At 45.9% G+C, this 24034-nt stretch overlaps 1 protein-coding gene across 2 annotated transcripts in view; it reads left to right on the top strand.

Moving 5' to 3' along the window:
- Positions 1-24034, top strand: part of jmjd1cb (jumonji domain containing 1Cb) — a 336498-nt gene that overhangs the window by 291798 nt on the left and 20666 nt on the right. For both annotated transcript variants that reach the window (XM_056296610.1, XM_056296611.1), the window contains 12 exons: positions 3320-3534; positions 5638-5790; positions 5966-6055; positions 8537-8661; positions 8933-9179; positions 9335-9555; positions 12297-12641; positions 14331-14499; positions 14963-15053; positions 17128-17258; positions 17428-17550; positions 23685-23824. In XM_056296610.1, coding sequence (XP_056152585.1) covers positions 3320-3534; positions 5638-5790; positions 5966-6055; positions 8537-8661; positions 8933-9179; positions 9335-9555; positions 12297-12641; positions 14331-14499; positions 14963-15053; positions 17128-17258; positions 17428-17550; positions 23685-23824 — 2050 coding nt within the window. The remainder of the gene's footprint in view (positions 1-3319; positions 3535-5637; positions 5791-5965; positions 6056-8536; positions 8662-8932; positions 9180-9334; positions 9556-12296; positions 12642-14330; positions 14500-14962; positions 15054-17127; positions 17259-17427; positions 17551-23684; positions 23825-24034) is intronic.

A 24034-nucleotide genomic window follows, 5' to 3' on the forward strand; every position in this document is an offset into this window, starting at 1 on the left:
TCAGGGTGGGCATAGAGGTTCATTCTTTATGTCTACTCCGTCAGGGTGGGTGTAGAGGTTCATTCTTTATTTCTACTCCGTCAGGGTGGGTGTAGAGGTTCATTCTTTATTTCTACTCCGTCAGGGTGGGCATAGAGGTTCATTCTTTATGTCTACTCCGTCAGGGTGGGCGTAGAGGTTCATTCTTTATTTCTACTCCGTCAGGGTGGGCGTAGAGGTTCATTCTTTATTTCTACTCCGTCAGGGTGGGCGTAGAGGTTCATTCTTTATGTCTACTCCATCAGGTTGGGCGTAGAGGTTCAGTCTTTATTTCTACTCCGTCAGGGTGGGCATAGAGGTTCAGTCTTTATTTCTACTCCGTCAGAGTGGGCGTAGAGGTTCATTCTTTATTTCTACTCCGTCAGGGTGGGCGTAGAGGTTCATTCTTTATGTCTACTCCGTCAGGGTGGGCGTAGAGGTTCATTCTTTATGTCTACTCCGTCAGGGTGGGCGTAGAGGTTCAGTCTTTATTTCTACTCCGTCAGAGTGGGCGTAGAGGTTCATTCTTTATTTCTACTCCGTCAGGGTGGGCGTAGAGGTTCATTCTTTATGTCTACTCCGTCAGGGTGGGCGTAGAGGTTCATTCTTTATGTCTACTCCGTCAGGGTGGGCGTAGAGGTTCAGTCTTTATTTCTACTCCGTCAGGGTGGGCATAGAGGTTCATTCTTTATGTCTACTCCGTCAGGGTGGGCGTAGAGGTTCATTCTTTATTTCTACTCCGTCAGGGTGGGCGTAGAGGTTCATTCTTTATGTCTACTCCGTCAGGGTGGGCGTAGAGGTTCAGTCTTTATTTCTACTCCGTCAGGGTGGGCATAGAGGTTCATTCTTTATGTCTACTCCGTCAGGGTGGGCGTAGAGGTTCATTCTTTATTTCTACTCCGTCAGGGTGGGCGTAGAGGTTCATTCTTTATTTCTACTCCGTCAGGGTGGGCATAGAGGTTCATTCTTTATTTCTACTCCGTCAGGGTGGGCGTAGAGGTTCATTCTTTATTTCTACTCCGTCAGGGTGGGCGTAGAGGTTCATTCTTTATTTCTACTCCATCAGGGTGGGCGTAGAGGTTCAGTCTTTTATTTCTACTCCGTCAGAGTGGGCGTAGAGGTTCATTCTTTTATTTCTACTCCGTCAGGGTGGGCGTAGAGGTTCAGTCTTTATTTCTACTCCATCAGGGTGGGCATAGAGGTTCATTCTTTATGTCTACTCCGTCAGGGTGGGCGTAGAGGTTCATTCTTTATTTCTACTCCGTCAGAGTGGGCGTAGAGGTTCATTCTTTATTTCTACTCCATCAGGGTGGGCGTAGGGGTTCATTCTTTATGTCTACTCCGTCAGGGTGGGCGTAGAGGTTCATTCTTTATGTCTACTCCGTCAGGGTGGGCGTAGAGGTTCATTCTTTATGTCTACTCCGTCAGGGTGGGCGTAGAGGTTCATTCTTTATGTCTACTCCGTCAGGGTGGGCGTAGGGGTTCATGAGACGATAGCAGAGAGAGAAAGGGTACTTCTGTCTTTGTCCTCTTCCCATGTGTGTTTGAAAATGGGGGAATGTGTGTTTGCCTGCCTCCTGCTGTGTTCGTGCGGTGGTTGCAGGGAAGGCGTGGCCTCATCAGCTCTGTGAAGAAGTGTGTCCCAGTGAAGACACTCTCACCCCAGGCGACAGTCACCCTGGCTGTGCAGGGGAGATGGTAACAGTAATACTCCACAGGCAGTCATGATGCAGGTCTTAACACGTTACACAATACTCATGACGCTATGTGGAAGGTGAGCTTCTGTGTGTCTGTGCATCTCACACAGCACACACACTCATTCAACCTCATGCACACACACTCATTCGATACACACATGCACACACACACACACACACAGGTGAGAGGATGTGCAGCAGCATTGTGGGATGCAGTAGAGGAAGTTCTTCTCTCTGGTCTTCTCAGACTCAGGAACTCGCTGGTTCACTGCAGACTGCTGCAGCCACACTGTTTCTGTCCCTCGTTGTCGTTTCATTTGACTTTGTTCCCTCACTCTATAGTGTTTTCACTGTGTTGAGTCCTCTCTTCACCTCTCATCTTCCTCTCATCTTCCTCTCTTCACCTCTCATCTTCCGTTCGCCTTCACAGCGCAGTTGAAGGTATAATACTGAACAGGAACCAAATGGACATTAGATGTTTTGTTTCTTATTTTGGTGTTTTTCTTATGGGTAACCTTGGTGGATTTTTTTTTGGTCACCGTTGAAAGCAGGGCTCGTACTGTTGGGTGCAGAACTCTTCTTTTATTTCTCTCCAAACTTCTGTCACTCACTCATGCCCAAACGCATGATGCCATGTGAATGTATTCACAGCCACTGTGTTGACCGTGGAAGTGGCGGTCCAGATGAGCTGTCTCTTAGTGCAGACGTCACATGTTGGTGGTCATGGGGCCTTTAACACACTTCAACCGGCCACGCTCTTCTGTGTGAGGAGCGAGAGCAATGCACCAGACAGCAACATGCAGGGGTTTACAGCTTTCTACATGTAATATTTCATACAACACTTTCAGACTGTGGAGACACGCCGCCTCAGAGGACATGTGGCAGAATGTGGCCCTCTTCTGATGCTCTGATATGCAGACACATTCATCATGCCTGCAGTGACCTTCTGACAGAAGATGCTGCTGCCGAGGAAAACAAGTCAACACTCCCTTTCTGCCGGAACTCTGTACAGACATGAAACACGAGCTGTAATCATTTCACGTGCATGTCTAACTGTGGGCTGTTTATCATGCGAACATCTTCTCAGAAACAGCCCACAGTGGACCAGTCTTCATGACCTTATTGGGCTCTGTTGGTACAGTATGGCACTGACACTGCCGGGGTGTGCCAGGGCCTATTAACATGACCTGTGGGGAACTGGTATGACCTAAGACCTATGTCCGTTATAATTCTGTTCTCCTCTTTCAATGTTGTATTATGTAAATTGCGTGAACACAACATCCATTGCACGCTGTCTGTCTTGGGAGAGAGATCCTTCCTCTGTTGTTCTCCCTGAGGTTTCTTCCTATTTTTTCTCCCTGTTAATGGGGTTTTTAGGGAGTTGTTCCTTATCCGAGGAGAGGGTCTAAGGACAGGATGTTGTGTTGCTGTTAAGCCCACTGAGGCAAATTTGTAATTTGTGATATTGGGCTATACAAATAAAATTGATTTGATTTGATTTGGTACAGTACTGTAAGGTGGTCCATGTCTGCTCTGCTGTGGTGTTTATCTCCACTGGGGCTAAACCAGCAGCTGAGGTAACATCTGTACTTTCTCCCCTGCAGGCTTTCGTACAGTAAAAACGGGGTGATCCGCATGGATGGGTTCTCGTCTCCGGACCAGTTTGATGATGAAGCCCTGGCTCTGTGGGTCCCCGGGGTCCTGGAGGAGAGACAGCTGGACCGAGCCACAGCCAAATACATCCTCAGCTTCATAGGAGACAAGTTCTGTCAGATGGTCCTAACCGAGAACACTGCAGCCACCTGGGTCAAGAAGGATGGTGTGATTTTACTTTGATTTCTCTCTGAGTTTGATGAAGTCCCTCTCATACTTGGGACTTACAGAAACTAGTGAGCGAGATGAGTAATGGTTCCAGTTATTGTGTTATGTTTAGATGAAATAACTTCATAACTTGTTATGAAATGGTGTGGTGTCCTTTTACTTACGTGCAGGTAAGCTGCTGTTGTGTACTTTAATACACACCAAGGCTTGTAGTGCCAGAAACTTGTAGTTCGTTTTGATGCATTTCTGTGTTTTGCTGCAAACTGGTGAGTGTCAGATACACAAGTGTAATAATAATGATAATAAGTCTTCAGAAGGCTCAGGACTCAGCTGTAGTCCTCAGGGCCTTCATCTTCTTCCTTCTTCTTCCTCCCTCACTCTTACTGAGAACTGCCATGATCAACTCAGTCAGAACATAACAAGACGAAATCACAGAGGGTGTCATCAAGACAGTGTTTATGATGTATTATGGAATGTTTTGCTAGGCTGGTAGAGTTTGGTCCTTCTTACTTGTGCAGCAGCTGAAATGTGTCTGGCGTTCTGTTGGTCAGGACAAAGCCAGGATGTGTGTTATTATGTGTGTCTTAGCCCATGGCCATGATGAAAACTTGTCTTTTCAATGTGACTTGTCATGCGATCACGTCAGGGCACGTTAGCTGTCCAGTCCGCCCTGTCCAGGATCTGGTCTGACTCGCATTGTGATTTGATGAGTCAGACGACATGCTGAGGTGACCCGGCTTGCATTGAGTTCACATGTCAGTGAGGTGTGCACAGTATGTGGACTTCACTCCTCTCCCTGCCACATACCCTCTGCTGGAGCAGAGCAGTGTCTGTGTTGGAAAGCGGCACTATGCTGTGTTCGTGTTGGTGACAGTCAGCTGAGCTGCACACAACACCCATCTGAGTGTGGAGCCACTGCTGTACAATCAATCAATCAGTCAAGTTGCATTTTATAAAGCGCTTTTCTAGCTGCAACAGCCACTCAAAGCCCTTTACACTTCTGGTCAAATCTGAATTTCAGACACCTGTTACAAGCCGTTTTCTGTACAATCACAACGCAACACAACACAACGTAACACAACACAGCACAATCAGTCTCCCTTTTGGAACATAGGTAAAGCAGTCATCACTGTTCATGTTCTTAGTAAAAGAAGTCTGTCATGCACCAAATGCCATTTTTCTAGCTGTATTGTGCAGAAACATTACATCTGATAACTGTCCTAACAGGCAGGTGGCATTGAAGTGTCGTGTGTGGACAAACATATGAGCACACAAAATCACTGTCCGAGAGAATGAACGCCAGCCAGGATGACTGTCGGAACGGCCGGTTTGCATGGGCTAGCAGTTAGCTTAGCCTGCCCCACTTCTGCACCCTGTCAGACCACCCTTGGTGTTTCCTCCTCGGGCACAGCTCCAGGCAGGGCCGTGGTATCTGAGCCCACAGGCAGCAGCAGACCAGGCTCCCCCAGCCAATCCAATGCCAGCTCTCCAAGCTAGACACCCTCGACACACCTCCCCGCATTCCACACGATGACACTAAAAACAGTCAATGCTAGGCGAGGCCGCTGCCGGACCGCCCTTGACGTTATTTGAACTGCCGGTTTGAAGGAGCTAGCAGGTAGCTTAGCGTGCCCCACTTCTGCGTCCTGTCAGATCGCCCTCGGTGTTTCCTCTTCAGGCACAGCTCCAGGGAGGGCCCTGGTCCCTGGGCCCACAGGACAGCAGACCAAGCTCTCCCAGCTGATCCAGCGCCAGCTCTCCCAGCCATCACATGAAGCAAAACTTAGACGTGGACAAAGACACTGCATGGACGGTACTGGGTGAGGCCGCCGCAAATGTGAATTCGCGCCGCCATCTTCCCACACCGGAAGCAGATGTTGAGTTGTGATCTCGCCCATTGGATCAGAGAAGTCCCATTGAAAAGACAAGTATAAGCCCACCTTACAAGACTGATGTGGCTATAGACTTAAGCCTGTGGAAGTAGCCAGGCCACTGACGGCTTTACGGTGCCAGCCTATTTAACCATTAAAACATCTCATTTTATGAATGTGGACTTGTACGTCAGCGTGTTTATAGAGCAGCCTGTTTGTTTGTGTTCTAGCCAAGCTAGCGTGGAAGCGTGCGGTGCGGGGTGTAAGGGAGATGTGTGACGCTTGCGAGGCGACACTGTTCAACATTCATTGGGTGTGTCAGAAATGTGGCTTTGTTGTCTGCCTCGACTGCTATAAGGCCAAGGAGAGGAAGAGCTCGAAAGGTCAGTACTCATGTGAACAACATGTAGTGTGTGTCTTGTGTGTGTATGTGAGAGTGTCTCAAAATAAGTCTTTTTCTCTGAGGGTGTCTGTGCTGTATTTCTGTGACTGTGTGCTTGTGTACACACACATGTGCATGTTGCTGTCTGATGCGTTACTCTCCGTGTCTCTCCTCAGACAAAGAACTGTATGGCTGGTTGAAGTGTGTTAAAGGACAACCCCATGACCACAAACACCTGATGCCAACACAGATCATACCTGGAACTGGTAACCAGCACCTGCTCGCTCTCGTGTTGCGTTCACACCAAGCTTGAAGCAGTTTCCTCACGCGATGGGGTTACATATAGAGATGGGATGCAGAGATGGGAATAGATGGGAACTCATGTGTAGTCACGCTGGGCGATTAGAATAACCTGGTGCGGCGAGTACGCGAATTTCACATCATTCGCGTACTTGCGCAGCTTGAAAATTCAATTCAATTCAATTTATTGTCATTAAAAACAATGTGCAGGCACATGTTAAAAATGAAATGAGGGCTGTGGCTTCACCAAACAGTGCAAGACAGACACAGCAAACACAATATAAGATATACACACATGAAGACCAAAAGCTAAAAATAAGTTAAAAAAGAGCTGGAGTACAAAATATTTAAAAATATCTACAGACATTCAGTGGGTAGCCAGGTTCAGGTGGGCAACAGCTTGTGGAAAGAAGCTGTTTTTGAGCCTGGTAGTGTGGGCTCTGAGGCTCCTGTAGCGCCTCCCAGAGCGCAGGGGGGAGAACAGTCCATGGTTGGGGTGGATGGGCTCTCTGCTGATGCTCAGACCCCTTCGAAGGCAGCGTTTGTGATAAATGTCTTTTATGGCTGGGAGCTGGGTACCGGTAATATGCTGGGCCGCCTTGACGACCCGCTGCAGAGGTTTCTGGTCTACTGAGGTGCAGTTGCCGTACCACACTGAGATGCGGATGGTCAGGATTCTCGCTATGGTGCAGTGGTAGAAGTTGGTGAGAATTTTGGGGGGTAGACGGGCGCTCCTCAGCCTCTTCAGGAAATGCAGGCGTTGTTGAGCCTTTTTCACAAGGGCCTGGGTGTTTAATGTCCACAAAAGGTCCTCGTTGATGTGGACTCCAAGGAATTTAAAGCTTGAAACACGCTCCACTTCCACCCCATTGATGTGTATGGGGGAGTGGCTGCAGCCTCTAGACCTCCTGAAGTCCACAATCAGCTCCTTTGTCTTCTGCACATTAAGGACAAGATTGTTGGTAGTACACCATGATTTGAGGTGCTCAATCTCAGCTCTTTAGGCCATCTCGTTATTGTTGGTGATACGGCCAATGACTGTGGTGTCATCTGCAAACTTAACTATAACATTTGAGGGGTGAGTTGGCAGGCAGTCGTGGGTAAAGAGGGAGAAAAGGAGGGGGCTCAGAACACAGCCTTGAGGGGCACCTGTGTTGAGGGTCAGGGTGGAGGAGGTGTGGTCACCCAACCTAACAGAGTGAGGTCTGTTGGTCAGGAAGTCCAGGATCCAGTTACAGAGGGAGGGGTTGAGGCCAAGGGAGAGGAGTTTGGTGGTTAGTTTGTCGGGGATGATAGTGTTGAAGGCAGAGCTGTAATCTATAAACAGCATCCGGATGTATGTGTTGTTAAGTTCAATGTGGGTGAGAGCAATGTGTAGGGCAGTGGCAATGGCATCCTCAGTAGACCTTTTGGGACGGTAGGCGAACTGATGTGGGTGGAATGTGGGGGGAGATAATGTTTTTGATGTGAGCCAGAACCAGTTTCTCAAAGCACTTCATGGCAATGGGGGTGAGTGCTATGGGTCGGTAGTCATTCAGACATGTGGATGTTGGTTTCTTGGAGACAGGAATGATAGAGGTGGTCTTAAAGCATGCCGGGACTTTAGATTGGGACAGTGAGAGGTTAAATACAGGTGTGAAGACCTCAGCCAGCTGGTCGGCACATTCCCGGTAGACCCAACCCAGTATGCCGTCTGGTCCGGCAGCCTTCCGTGTGTTCACTCTGTGCAGTGATTCTCTGACCTCTGCGACTGATAGAGTGAGCACCTGGTTTTCTGGGTGGCTGGGGATTTTTGTGGCTGGGTCAGTATTGTCCTTGTCGAAGCGAGCATAGAAATGATTTAGCTTGTCTGGCAGGGAGGCATCATGGACAGTGGAACCGCGATTAGAGCTTTTGTAGTCTGTGATAGACTGAATGCCTTGCCACATTCGCCGAGGATCAGAGTTATTGTGAAAGTGGTTATTATTATCAACTTGAGCGAGAAATTCACGTGATGCTGTGTCTAAAAGCCGATCAGTGTTTAGATTCTTTTCCACAAGAGAATTCACGGGTTCGCATACTCGATCCTGCGGCCAAACTCGCACGAGTAACGCAAATAAAAACAAATGATCCCGCTATCAGACTTGCGCACGTAAAGCGAGGGCAAAATTCGCTTTGTGTTTGGTGTGGACACACCCTTACTCCCTCTCGCTATTTCTGCCTGTCTGTTTCCCTCGCATGCATACTCCATCCTCCCTCCCTCCGTGTGCCACACACTTGTCATCCCTGTTACTCATCACACGTATTGATCATGCCTTGGCTAGTACACACTGCTGTGCAGTGACGCCCTGGCTTCATCAACTCTTCCATTCCTCCCATGTCTCTTTTATAACAACCTGTTTTGTTGTCTGCTGCTCGCTGAGCTCAGTGTTGTTGTTTCTTCCTTGGCTCGGCACGTCACGTTACAGTCCTGACAGAACTGATGAGCGCCATGCACTCTCTGAGAGAAAAGTACAGCATCAAATCCCTCTGTCCCTGCACCAGCAAACCCAGCCTCCTCCACAAACTTCCGGCTACCAATGGAGTCTCCCAGGTACTGTGGACCATCACTTCTGATTGGATAGCAAGAACGTAGTGTGTTGACGTGATGTGAAAGTTCCCACATGCACAGTGTTTGCTGAAACACATTCGCTTACCCACTAAGGGCAGCTCTATATATAGGTTTCCCTTCTGAAAGTACTGACGTCACTGTTTAGAGTGACTTGGTTTTATCCTCTTTTTCAGTATTTGCTGTTAAACAGACTACCTCCAGTGTTCATCATGTCCACAGTTAATGTTCATGAACCTCACACTGCCCCCTCCAGGTTCTGCAGAATGTTTTGAATCACAGCAACAAACTCTCCTTGGTCAAGGCCGAGCCAGGCTCCCAGCAGCAGAGCTCCGACAGAGGAGCCACCAAGCAGTCTACCGAGACTAACGGAGGAGGAGGAGGCGGAGGTAGCAGTCCAGGCAGTGATGCTGGCAGTGCCCTCGTCACTCCACCAGAGTCCCAGTCTCCTTTGCATTTTCTGGCCGACCTGGCAGAACAGAAGTCTCGGGAGGAGAAGAAAGGTGAGGTGCCCATGTGTTGCTAATTGAAGTCTTCATTATCTACAAGGACGATGGCCATATTCAACATTATGCATCATTTAAACAGGTCAGCCAGCTATCATGATAACACACAATGTGTTCTGCTCTCGTACTGCCTTTGCCCTCTCTACCAATAGAAAACAAGGAATTGGTTTCACTAGGTAAACCAGTAAAGGAGGAGAAAGAAGTAGACGGCCTCGATGTCCTCCAGCAGTGTAAGACTTCTTCGTTGGTGGCTAATAGTACAGAGCAGGGTTCGACGCTGAGAGATTTGCTCACCACTACAGCAGGGAAGCTACGGCTGGGGTCTACTGATGCAGGAATTGCCTTTGCACCAGTCTACTCCACAGCTTCGCAGGTATACACACACACACACACACACACACACACATTCAGCCATTGATTTGTCAGCCACATTAGCAGCATGATCCTAGTAGGCTAAATCCTGAACATGTGCCAATAGATTCTTTGCAGAATAGTGGTTGATACCCCAGCAGCAACAGAGCAGCTTTGATAAGCAGCATACACTGCATACTGGTAAATTGGTGAGAAGACATAGCTCAAGACGTAGCTGAGAAGACATAGCTGAAAGAAGGGAAAAGGTGATGTATAGGAAACTGCTAAACAGAATTCAGAAGTGCTTTATATTGATTAAACTCTGTGACAGACCACACTTACGTAATGAAGAAATCATCAACAAGCATACCTAAACCACCAAGATGGTCATTATGACCGTTTTGGATTTTCAAAGTTTAATAACTTTGTGGGGGAAAAAAAGTTACAGACTTGCTGCTCGCTGAATGCTCCCAAAATTACATATATTTGCATTTAAAAAGAGCTTTAGATCAACTGCACAATAACAGTTATGATAAGATCTACCTAAAACGACCATGAGCGGTCACCATGACTATCTTGTAACACACGTGTGATGGTATGCGTCATGTCAGTATTTATGACATGTGATGGTGTGCGTCATGTCAGTATTTATGACGCGTGATGGTGTGCGTCATGTCAGTATTTATGACTACCCTCGAGGGGCTGGGTGTCACAGGCTCTGCACTCTCAATGTTTGCATCCTACCTGACGGGTCGCTCCTACCAGGTGACATGGAGGGGATCTGTGTCGGAGCCTCGCAGACTGACTACAGGCGTTCCACAGGGTTCGGTTCTGGGTCGTCTCCTTTTCTCCCTGTACACGACATCCATGGGTTCTGTTATTCGCTCGCATGACTTCTCTTACCATTGTTATGCCGATGACACCCAGCTGATCTTGTCCTTTCCTCCCTCTGACACACAAGTAGAGACACGCATCGCTGCGTGCTTGACTGACATCTCGGAGTGGATGGCGACACACCACCTGAAGCTAAATCTGGACAAGACAGAGCTGATGTTCCTCCCGGGGAAAGGTTGACCTGGCCATCACCATTGACAACACCGTGGTGATGCAAACTCGGACTGTGAGGAATCTGGGTGTGATTCTGGACAACCAACTGTCGTTTGCTGCAAACGTTGCTTCGGTTGCTCACTCCTGCAGATTTCTCCTCTATAACATCAAGAAGATTCGCCCATTCCTCACTGGCGAGACGGCACAGGTGCTCATCCAGGCTCTGGTCATCTCCCGGCTGGACTACGGCAACTCCCTCCTTGCAGGCGCCCCAGCGTCGGCCATCAGACCTCTGGAGCTTGTTCAGAAAGCTGCAGCTCGTCTGGTGTTCAACCGCCCTAAGTTCTCCCACACAGCTCCCCTTCTCCTGTCCCTACACTGGCTCCCAGTAGCTGCTCGCATCCAGTTTAAGACTCTGGTGCTAGCCTACAGGGCAGTGAAAGGAACAGCCCCTTCCTATCTCCAGGCCATGGTCAAGCCCTACACCCCCGCCCGACCACTTTGCTCTGCTGCCTTGGGACTCCTGGTTGCCCCGTCGCTCAGAGGCCCCTGCTGCCGATGGACCCGGTCACGGCTCTTTTCTGTCCTGGCCCCACAGTGGTGGAATGAACTCCCCACTGATGTCAGGACAGCGGAGTCGCTGCCCATCTTTCGGCGCAGGTTGAAAACTCACCTCTTTAAGAACTACTACCCTGTTACTTGTTCTTGGTACTTATTGTATTCACTCATTTAAAAAAAAAAATCTCTTCCTTGCACTTTTACTTTAGCACTTCTTTTGCTCTTAGATGCTTGTTTAGATGCACATATGACCTCTGGTGACTAGTAGTTCTCCTGATTTCCTACGTTAAAATATGCTCTTATTGTAAGTTGCTTTGGATAAAAGCGTTGGCTAAATGACTGTAATGTAATGTAATGTGTGTTGGTGTGTGTCATGTCAGTATTTATGACGTGTGATGGTGTGCGTCATGCCAGTATTTATGATGTGTGGTATTGGCGTCATGTCAGTATTTATGACATGTGATGGTCGCATCATTTCTTTTGTGAAGTTCGTTGCTCTGTCCTAGAAACACACTAGCGTTCTCCAGTGCAGACAAATAGTCTAAACTTGATGTTTGATTATGTCCAACATGTGTGGTTACAGACGCTCCATGACTACCACCGAGGCCTTGCAGTATTTACAGGCATTGGACAGCGGCCATTTTAAATACTTTGAAAAATAGTATTAAAGTTGTTAAAATGTTAATGTTGGTGTTAGTCGTTTCATAACAGACACACTAACATACTATGTAATGCATTAATATCTCAGTTGGGTATTTATCTTGACAGAGTATAGAGTTAAAAACCCGGCGGTCATTTTGACTGCCCATGGTGGTTTTAGGTAGGAGTGAAATCCTGGTCATTTTGGTGTTAAACCTGTTCCCAGATGAAATGGCTTTAGTCGCCTTAGTCCATTAACGTGATAGTGGAGCTCGGATTTAAAGTTGATGGGACATAACAATAGAAACTAAGGCAAGCAGGACTTGGAGGAATGTCGTATGTTGCCAGTTGCTACTGGGCATTGTATCCATGGCGGTGTGTTAGTGGGCATTGTCACAGTTTTGTACTTTGTACCAATTCATTCTAGGAAAGGAGCAGCAGCATCCCATCCTTTAATCCAGCTCAGCTTTAGCCTTGGTTATGTAGGAGAAAACATTCTCTGTCTCTCTGATTCTCTAGACTGGTAAAGGTGGACGGGCCATGCCTAACATACTTGATGACATCATTGCCTCAGTGGTGGAAAATAAAATCCCAGCCAGTCGCCAGAATACCACAACCAAGCTGTCGATCAAACAGGAGTCTCCTGCCCCTGGCAACAACACTAACTCCACTACCCTCGCTGAAGACACCAAACCAGACAAGAAGAAACTGACGCCAGTAGCTTCGGTGGTACCAGAAGAATCAACCAATCAGTATCCAGATATCCCCCACTGCTGGTTGTTCCATAGAAGGCTACTGTGGCTCAAAGATCATCGCAACCAGAACAACTGGAAGCTCTTCCGAGAGTGTTGGAGACAGGGACAGGTAAACTGGAAATGTACAAAGTAGTAGCTTTAGTATTACCATCAACCATCCATATCTGCTGGAAGCTGTTCAGGACTTGATTTACTGGATGTGTTAGACAGAAATATTTCCCTTAGATTCAACTTAAACATGCCACTCAGAGACCGGAATGCTACCATAAGATTCTTCTTAAAACGTAGAAGCAGTTACCCAATTGGTTTCTACTGGTGTGCCTTTAAGCTGATTTTTTTTTTTTTGGCCCAAACCAACTGGCGATTGGTCATCTCGGGGAAACATCAGGGTAGGATTCTGGGAGAAAATGTTCTACCATGGGAATAAAACATAAGATTTTATTTCAGCCGCAGTGGCTGTGGTTAGCTGTATGAGTCATACTGCCTGTCAAATTAAGAGTCCCTGATGGCTGTAATGTGATTTGTATGATCAGAAAGCTGATTGAACATTCTTTAGGCTATCCATAGAAGTCAGAGGCTACCTGTAGTTTATGTGCAAGAAAACCATGCTACAGTCTGAAAAAATCATAAACTACCTGTATCCTATTTAGTCAAAACGTTGTTGACATCATAGCTAAATTTGTATTTTTATAATCACATGTAGTGATGTGCAGTTCACATCATGACTAGAAAAATTAGTTACATTGTAACAGAAAATATGTTGTGTGGATGATGTGCATCAAACTGTCGACATATTTGGTAGTCCAGGTGTGTAATTCCATATTTAATTATTACTTTTGGCACCAGTAGAAAAAGTCCATGGCCAGGTTTACATGCATATTTGGTGGACTTTTATTATGAAATTCACCCTAACATTGTTCCTGTATGGGGTATTATGGTTATTTCCCCCCCAATACTTTAGGCTATAAAGGAATGTTCGCTTTTTCTGACAAATTTTATGATTGTTTTAATTTTAGATGCTGAACAGACGCCAGAGACGTTATGCCAAGTTTTACAGCCTTAGATTATAATGGCAGTCTATGGAGAAATGCCCCTTTTCCAACATTTTTGTTGCCCCCTGCTGATTGAAATGCCTGTTGGGTTAATCTCATGAAACGTTGATTCCTGGCTATTACAGTAAAGGATATAGCAAAGATGAGGATATATTGGGTAGTATAGTGGTCTGTTCCATTGCCTACCAACATGGGGATCGCCGGTTCGAATCCCCACGTTACCTCCGGCTTGGTTGGGCGTCCCTACAGACACAATTGGCCATGTCTGCTGTTTGGAAGCCGGATGTGGGTATGTGTCCTGGTCGCTGCACTAGCGCCTCCTCTGGTCAGTCGGGGCGCCTGTCCGGGGGGGTGGGTGGGACTGGGGGGAATAGCATGATCCTCCCATGTGCTGCATCCACCTCCTGAAACTCTTCACTGCCACGTGAAAAAAAGCGGCTGGTGACTCCACATGTATTGGAAGAGACATGTGGTAGTCTGCAGCCCTCCCCGGATCGGCAGAGGGGGTGGAGCAGCGACCGGGACGGCTCGGAAGAGTGGGGTAGTTGACTGGCTACAATTGGGGAGAACCCCCCCCCCCCCCCAAAAAAAATTTTTTTTTTTAAAAACCAGGCTATATTTACAATTTAAAACACTTGACACCTTACAGATTTAAACATGTCTCAAGGAAAGACTCATGAATAATAGTAGGAAATATCAGCTGGATGGTAACGGGTTTTACAAACTGTATTTTTGTTTGTTTCCAGCCTGTGTTGGTCTCAGGGGTCCATAAGCGTTTAAACCCCAGTCTGTGGAAAGCTGAGTCTTTTAATCAGGAGTTTGCAGATCACCAGGGGGACCTTCTCAACTGTAAAGACCAGCTTGTCTCCAACTCTGGAATCAAGGAGTTCTGGGATGGATTTGAGGACATCACTAGTGAGTGAAACACTTGTCCATTTAACTAAGAACTACTCATGATTTGTTCAGTGTCAAATGAACACTACAGAAAAGTGAGTCGTTGATTTGACTCCCATTGTTGTGAGTCTCATATGGTCCTGTATGGCTCAGTGGCTTGAATATGGCTCTAGTACTGCCAGGACTAGTAGTATAATTTTGGTAGACCCATACAAAACCTATACATTCATGGTGAGTAATTTAAGGTGTTTTGCATAAATTTGAAGTGCCTGTAGAGGCCATGCAGATGCAGGAGACCTTGCATTCTTAGATTTATCAAAGCTCATTTTGATGCTTATTTTGATTTTCTCTCATTTCATTTTTAACATGTGCCTGCACATTGTTTTTAATGACAATAAAATTGAATTGAATTTAAACTTAACTAAAAATCCAATTTAATGTTGATAATAACTTTGGCCTAACTCAAGTCATTTTCCTGACTCAGAGCGTCCCAAGTCCAAAGATGGTGAGCCCATGGTTTACCGACTAAAGGACTGGCCTTCAGGAGAGGAGTTCATGGCCCTCATGCCCTCCAGGTACACACACACACACACACACACACACACACACACACACAGTTTTTATTATGTTGGCACACAAAGATGTTTTTCATTGGGATGGGGTGCTTGATCAGAATCATTCCAAGTATATGATAAAATCTGCATTGTTCCTCCTGGATCCGAGGTTCAACAATCAGTCGGAGCCTCTTTTCCAAGACCCTAGAGTAGACTTTCTTAGGGAGGCTGAGCAGTGTGATGACCTGATAATTCCGGTCCCCTTTTTTAAATAAGGGAACCACCACCCCAGTCTACCACTCCACAGGTACTGTCTCTGACCTCCATGCAACACTGAAGAAGCATGTCAGCCAAGACAGCCCAACAGTGTCCAGAGCATCTCAGCGTGAATCTCATCCACACCCGGCGCCTTACCACTGAGGAGCTTCTTAACTACCTCACAGACCTTTGCCAGGGATATGAGTGGGGCTTCCCCCAAGTCTTCAGACTCTACGTCCTCCACTGAGGATGTGTTAGCCAGGTTCAGGAGCTCCTCAGACTGTTGTTTCCACCACTCGACAACATCCCCAGTCCGGATCAACAGTTCCCCTCCCCAGCTGAACACAGCCTGAGTCGCCTTTGCCAGAACTTCCTTGATGCCAACTAAAAGTCCTCCTCCATAGCCTCCCCGAACTCCTCCCACACCCGAGTTTTGCTTCTGCGACCGCCAAAGCCACAGCCCTTCTGGCCTCCCGGTACTTGGCTGCTGCTTGAGGAGACCCCTGGGCCAACCAAGCGTGAAAGGCCTCCTTCTTCAGCCTGACGGCTTTCCTCACCACCAGTGTCCACCAGCGGGTTCTTAGGTTGCCACCTCGACAAGCACCGATGACCTTATGACCATATCTCCTACCTGCTGCATCTGCAATAGAGGCTTTGAACATGGTTCACTCAGACCCCATGTCCCCAGTCTCCCCCGGGATACAGAAGAACTTCTTCCGGAGGTGGGAGTTGAAGACCTCACGGACAGGGGCCTCCACCAGACATTTCCAGTTCACCCTCACTACACGTTTGGGTTTGCCAGGTCTGTCCAGCAGCCTTCCCCACCATCTGATCCAACTCACCACCAGGTGGTGATCAGTTGACAGCTCTGCTCCTCTCTTCCCCCGAGTGTCCATAACATACGGCCGCAGATCTGATGTCTCTCTGCCTGCCGCCCAATGACTGCTGGGGTAGGCTCCAGCATCCCTGCGACCCTGAGCAGGATAAGCGATTGGGGCCTGGCGGCCTGTCCAGGGTGTCTCCCTGCCTGCCGCCCAATGACCGCTGGGATAGGCTCCAGCATCCCCGCGACCCTGACAACAGGATAATGAATCACGCTTTCGCCATCTGGCAGTCTGACAGACAAATCTGGGTTTTGCGGATGCCAGAACGCTACCTTCCTGAATGCATAGTGCCAACTGTAAACTTTGGTGGAGGATGGAATGATGGCCTGAGGCTGCTGTTCATGATTTGGGCTAGACCTATTAGTTCCAGTGAAGGGAAACCTTAATGCTACAGCTGTGGGTTGCACCAACTGGTCTTTACTATTCTGGTCCTAACTGCTACATCGGTCTTTGTTAAGACCAGTCTTTAGAAGGTACTTTATGTCAGTGTTGCAACCAAGAGCATATGATTTTCATACGCTTCAGAACTTGGTGGTCCCGTTCTTTGAGCTTAGGTGGCTTACTGCTTCATCGCTGAGCTTTTGTTGCTCTTGGATGTTTACACTTCACAATAACAGACTTATCGTTGACCAGGGCAGTTCTAGCAGGGCAGACATTTGACCAGCTGACTTGTTGGAAAGGTGGATTCCTATGACAATGCCAGGTTGAAAGTTGCTGAGATCCTCAGTATGATCCACTCTACTGTCTGCTGATGTTTTTATATATAGACTGCATGGCTGAGTGCATGATTTTATGCATCTACCAGCAATGGATGTGGCTGAAATAGCCAAATCCACTCATTAGAAGGGGTGTCCACATACCTTTGGCCATATAGTGTAGCTAATAATGACACATAGACATACAAACAGACACAGAATTGAAACTCTGTCAACTTATGGTGCATGCCTTTGCAGATATGATGACTTGATGAGGAACCTGCCCTTGCCAGAGTATTCTGATCCAGAGGGAAACCTCAACCTGGCATCCCATCTGCCTTCCTTCTTTGTCAGACCAGACCTCGGACCAAGACTCTGCTGTGCATATGGTAAGCTTTAGTTTTTTTTATACCCATCATAAATGTCCCTGCGTTGCTTCATCTGGTTGTCATGCAGTAAAATTCTTTCCTACAGATTACAAACATTGTTGTACTGCATCTGATGTCCATTCATTCAGCCATGCATTGATCATTCTTTAACCCTTTATGGTCTGTTCAGGTGTAGCAGCATCCCAGGACCAAGACTTTGGGACAGCTAACCTCCATGTGGAGGTCTCAGACATTGTCTCAGTCCTGGTCTATGTTGGAGTGGCCAAAGGCAATGGAGTACTGTCCAAAACTGGTAAGGGCTAATGAAGATACTTGTGTAGTCCACTTGAAGATTAGCACTTGAAGATTTTAGAAATTGTCTGTGGGTGTGTTAGTGTGTGTTTGTGTGTGATTCAAACCATCTGGCAGACTGATTATTTTGTTCCACTGGCCCCACCAAAAGTTGACCATTATTAATTTAAATTAGCATTGTGAGGTTTTTTTTAGGCTAGGTGTTCATATCTTCCACCCATTTCATTTCCACAACTCCCTGCCTTTCTCCATAGACAAAGAGGGGAGTCTGGTGTTTGTTACACTTTTGGCAAATATACATAGGTTGTAAATGTGAAGTGAAAAAAATGAGCATTCATGAGTATGCAAATTAAAGAGAACAAAGGACAAAATAAATATATATATATATATATATATATATATATATATAAAGATTAAAAAAAACAAGGGAAAATGTGTGGGCTTATACCGATAAAATAAGCAACCAGTTTAAAAACTTGGAATAATGTTTGGCTCAGGTCTGCTGTGCCAGGAGAAGTTTGATGGAAGTCATGCCCTCATACAACTCCGTGGCAAGCACAGGGCTAAACTATGTAGAATTGGAAAACAGAGGTCCAGAAGGACAATAGGGCAGCAAGTCAAGCAGCCAGATAATGTTAGATATGAACTGGGTTTTTTTTTTTTTCTTTTTTTTCCCAAATCATTAATTTGTCTGCATGCATGCTGAATAATCCAGGTAAGGAAATCCCAGAACGTTGAATCAGTTCATCTGGACACAACCTTTAGTTGGAGAAAACGTGTCCTAGACAGAGTTATTCTGTAAGTGAGGTTCAGATTCTCAGCCTGCAAAGGCAAGCTGTACTATTCATCAGGAAGTACTTACAATAAATTTGAATAAAGCATTTGATAGAGTAGATCATGGATACTTATACAAGGTCTTAAAGACAGTTGGTTTGGGCATAGGCTGGTAGGATGGATCAGTGGGATGTATGATAGGGCAGTTAGTTGTATTAAAATCAATGGGATGGTCACAGACACATGGATAGAAAGGTCAGTCAGGCAGGGGTGCCCCCTGTCGGCTCTGCTGTTCTCCTTGTCGGCAGAACCGATAGGGGGCACTACTGAAGGGAAATGATAGAATCAAGGGTATAGAGCTACCAGGATGGCAGGTCAGTTTAGTTTATCAGTATGCAGATGACCCGACAGTTACAGTAAAGGACAAGGAAAGTGTAGTTGGGGTATTAGATACTCCAGAGCTGAATGGTAGGGCATCTGGGGCTAAAGTAAACATAGATAAGTCAGAAGAAGTGTATATCGTGGCAAGTAGAGAAGATTTAGGGATATGAATAAAAGAGAAGAAGGATTATTTCAGGGTGTTAGGTGTGAATTTAGGGACTGAGGATGAGGAAGGCAGAGATATACAGTATGAAGAGATGTTGAATAAGATCAGCAAGACTTTGGGGTTTTGGAGACTTAGAGGGTGAAGCTGAGAGGGAAGGTGGTGGTTGTGAATGGATTAGTTGTGAGTGTGATTGTGTATGTAATGAATGTGTTGGATGTGCCTGAGAGAGTGTTGAAGGAGGTGGAAAGAATGGGGAGTGAGTTTCTGTGGGATGGGAAGGGAGTTAGGATAGCAAGGGAGGTGATGGAAAATGAGTATGGAGATGGAGGGCGGAAGTTAATCAATTTAGGGGTGAAAAGAAAGCACTTAGGGTGAAAATTATGGTTAGATATTAAAGAAACAAGAGAGATCACATAAGCAAGGTGTTTTTAAGGGAGGCAGTTTATAAATGTGGAGGGTGTGGGGAGGGTGGAGTGTATATGCAAATGAAGAAAGGCATGTTGAGTGGAGTGTCTGAGTTTTACAAGGAGGTGCTGGGAGCGTGGGGAGAGTTTGTGAAATGTGTGCAGTATGAATGTAAGAATGTGAAGCAGGTGTGGGAACCACCAGTGTTTTTAAATCCAAACATCACATGTGAGGGGAAAACAGTGTACAACAGGGTGACTTGGAGAGCGGGGTTTAGGAAGATAAGAGATCTGGTGTATGAGTATGTACCGAGGTTTATGAGGGCACAGTGCAGAATAAAGTGAACAGCGTAGGATGAAGTGGACAGTGCAGGATAAAGAACAGTGCAGAATAAAGTGAAATGTGCAGGATAAAGTGAACAGTGCAGGATGAAGTGAGCAGTGTAGCATAGAGTGAACAGTGAAGAATAAAGGGAACAGTGCAGGATAAAGTGAAATGTACAGGATAGAGTGAACAGTTTAAAATAAAGTGAACAGTGTAGGATGAAGTGAAAAGTGCAGGATAAAGTGAACCGTGCACAGTAAAGTGAACGGTGCCGGATAAAGTGAACAGTACAGGTTGAAGTAAACAGTGCAGGATGAAGTGAACAGTGCAGGATGAAGTGAAATGTGTAGGCTAGATTGAACAGTGCAGGATAGAGTGAAAGTGCAGGATGAAGTGAACATTGTAGGATAGAGTGAACAGTGCAGGGTAAAGTGAACAGTGCAGGGTAAAGTGAAATGTGCACGATAAAGTGAAATGAGTAGGATAGATTGAACAGTGCAGGATAGAGTGAACAGTGCAGGAAGAAGTGAATATTGTAGGATAGAGTGAACAGTGCAGGGTAAAGTGAACAGTGCAGGGTAAAGTGAAATGTGCAGGATAGAGTGAATAGTGCAGGATAAAGTCACCAGTGCAGGATGAAGTGAACATTATAACATAGAGTGAACAGTGCAGGATGAAGTGAACAGTGCAGGGTAAAGTGAAATGTGTAGGATAGATTGAACAGTGCAGGATAGAGTGAACCGTGCAGGATGAAGTGAACATTGTAGGATAAAGTGAACAGTGCAGGGTAAAGTGAACAGTGCAGGGTAAAGTGCGGGATAAAGTGAACATTGCAGGATGAAGTTGATTGTGCAGGATAGAGTGAATAGTGCAGGATAAAGTGACCAGTGCAGGATGAAGTGAACATTATAGGATAGAGTGAACAGTGCAGAATAAAGTGAACAGTGCATGATAACGTGAAATGTGCAGGATGAAGTGAACAGTGCAGGATAAAGGGATCAGTGCAAGATAAAGTGACACAATGTAGGATGAAGTGAACAGTGCAGGATGGAGTGAAAATTGCTGGATAAAGTGAACAGTGCAGGGTAAAGTGAAATGTGCAGGATAAAGTGAACAGTGCAGAATAAAGTGAGCAGTGCAGAATGAAGTGAGCAGTGTGGGATGAAGTGAACAGTGCAGGATAAAGGGATCAGTGCAGGATAAAGGGATCAATGTCCGATGAAGTGAACAGTGTAGGATAAAGAACCGTGCAGAATAAAGTGAACAGTGCAGGTTGAAGTGAACAGTGCATGATAACGTGAAATGTGCAGGATGAAGTGAACAGTGCAGGATGAAGTGAAATGTGCAGGATGAAGTGAACAGTGTAGGATGGAGTGAAAATTGCTGGATAAAATGAACAGTGCAGGGTAAAGTGAAATGTGCAGGATAAAGTGAACAGTGCAGAATAAAGTGAGCAGTGCAGAATGAAGTGAGCCGTGTGGGATGAAGTGAACAGTGCAGGATAAAGTGAACAGTGCAGGATGAAGTGAACAATGCAGGATAAAGTGAGCATTGCAGGATAAAGTTAGCAGTGCAGGATGAAGTGAGCAGTGCAGGATAAAGTGAGCAGTGCAGGATGAAGTGAACAGTGTAGCATAGAGTGAACAGTGAAGAATAAAGGGAACAGTGCAGGATAAAGTGAAATGTACAGGATAGAGTGAACAGTTTAAAATAAAGTGAACAGTGTAGGATGAAGTGAACAGTGCAGGATAAAGTGAACCGTGCACAGTAAAGTGAACGGTGCCGGATAAAGTGAACAGTGCAGGATGAAATGAATAGTGCAGGATGAAGTGAAATGTGCAGGATGAAGTGAAATGTGCAGGATGAAGGGAACAGTGTAGGATGGAGTGAAAATTGCTGGATAAAGGTAACAGTGCAGGGTAAAGTGAAATGTGCAGGATAAAGTGAACAGTGCAGAATGAAGTGAGCAGTGTGGGATGAAGTGAACATTGCAGGATAAAGTGATCAGTGCAGGATGAAGTGAACAATGCAGGATAAAGTGAGCATTGCAGGATAAAGTGAGCATTGCAGGATAAAGTTAGCAGTGCAGGATGAAGTGAACAGTGCAGGATGAAGTGAACAGTGCAGGGTAAAGTGAACAGTGCAGGGTAAAGTGAAATGTGCAGGATAAAGTGAACAGTGCAGGATAAAGTGAAATGTGCAGGATAGATTGAACAGTGCAGGATAGAGTGAACAGTGCAGGATGAAGTGAACATTGTAGGATAAAGTGAACAGTGCAGGGTAAAGTGCGGGATAAAGTCAACAGTGCAGGATAAAGTTAAATGTGCAGGATAAAGTGACCAGTGCAGGATGAAGTGAACATTATAGGATAGAGTGAACAGTGCAGGTTAAAGTGAAATGTGCTGGAGAAAGTGAACCATGCAGGATGAAGTGAAATGTGCAGGATAAATTTAAATGTACAGGATAGAGTGAATAGTGCAGGATAAAGTGAACATTATAGGATAGAGTGAACAGTGCAGAATAAAGTGAACAGTGCATGATAACGTGAAATGTGCAGGATGAAGTGAACAGTGTAGGATAAAGGGGTCAGTGCAAGATAAAGTGACAGTGTAGGGTAAAGTGAAATGTACAGGATAAAGTGAGCCGTGCGGGATGAAGTGAACAGTGCAGGATAAAGTGAAATGTTCAGAAGAAAGTGAACAGTGCAGGATAAATTGAAATGTGCAGGATAGAGTGAACAGTGCAGGATAGAGTGAACAGTGCAGGATGAAGTGAACATTATAGGATAGAGTGAACAGTGCTGAATAAAGTGAACAGTACATGATGACGTGAAATGTGCAGGATGAAGTGAACAGTGTAGGATGAAGTGAACAGTGCAGGATAAAGAACAGTGCAGCTTGAAGTGAACAGTGCAGAATAAAGTGAACAGTGCAGGATAAAGTCAAATGTGCAGGATAAAGTGAACAGTGCAGGATGAAGTGAAATGTGCAGGATGAAGTGAACAGTGTAGGATGGAGTGAAAATTGCTGGATAAACTGAACAGTGCAGGATAAAGTGAAATGTGCAGGATAGAGTGAACAGTGCAGGGTAAAGTGAAATGTGCACGATAAAGTGAAATGTGTAGGATAGATTGAACAGTGCAGGATAGAGTGAAATGTGTAAGATAGATTGAACAGTGCAGGATAGAGTGAACAGTGCAGGATGAAGTGAACATTGTAGGATAGAGTGAACAGTGCAGGGTAAAGTGAACAGTGCAGGATAAAGTGAAATGTGCAGGATAGATTGAACAGTGCAGGATGAAGTGAACATTGTAGGATAAAGTGAACAGTGCAGGGTAAAGTGCGGGATAAAGTCAACAGTGCAGGATAAAGTTAAATGTGCAGGATAGAGTGGATAGTGCAGGATAAAGTGACCAGTGCAGGATGAAGTGAACATTATAGGATAGAGTGAACAGTGCAGGTTAAAGTGAAATGTGCAGGATAAAGTGAACAGTGCAGAATAAAGTGAGCAGTGCAGAATGAAGTGAGCCGTGCGGGATGAAGTGAACATTACAGGATAAAGTGAACAGTGCAGGATAATGTGAGCAGTGCAGAATGAAGTGAGCCGTGCAGGATGAAGTGAAAGTGCAGGATAAAGTGAACAGTGTAGGATAGAGTGAACAGTGCAGGATAAAGTGAAATATGTGCAGGATAAAGTGAAATGTGTGCAGAATAAAATGAAATATGTTTATTTTTCAGTCAACTGTCATCGTAATAGACATTTAAAGGTTTCGCTTCAAAGAATTGGGTGTCCTGTTGCACTACTGTTTACATTCTGTCAACCAACGTGTGTGTGTGTGTGTGTGTGTGTCTGTGTCTGTGTCTGTCTGTCTGTCTGTCTGTCTGTCTGTCTGTCTGTCTGTCTACGTCTGTTTGGGGGTGAACATCAGGAATGTTCTGCTATGCATACACTGTTTGCATTTACACGTTTGCGCTCATCTTTCTCAGTTCACTTCATCTTAGATAACCCTGTATCAAGCCGTCTACATACAAAGGGAATACTCCCAACAGAGAGATAAACAGCTTTATTTGGGTGTGTGTCTGTAGGAGTGTTGAAGCGCTTAGAAGAAGAGGAGTTGGATGAGGGTGTTAAGAGAAGACTCAAAGACTCCACTGAGACGCCTGGAGCACTGTGGCACATCTACCTCAACAGGGACCTGGACAAGATCAGGGAATTCCTACACCAGGTCAGTCCTTTACCATACAACAGTCCAACTCACCTACCGTCTATGAGATATGGCCCTACCTACCCAAGACTGCCCAACTAATCATTAGATAGGAACACACATTCAGATATGATGCTTCTGCTGTCCAGTACAGTGCTGTAGTCTGGTTTACAGCAGCTTCTAACTTCTATATGTCACTCACACCAAGTCAAGTCCATTTTATTTGTATAG

Source organism: Lampris incognitus, chromosome 17 (assembly GCF_029633865.1).
Source record: "Lampris incognitus isolate fLamInc1 chromosome 17, fLamInc1.hap2, whole genome shotgun sequence".
In the NCBI taxonomy this organism is placed as follows: Eukaryota; Metazoa; Chordata; class Actinopteri; order Lampriformes; family Lampridae; genus Lampris; species Lampris incognitus.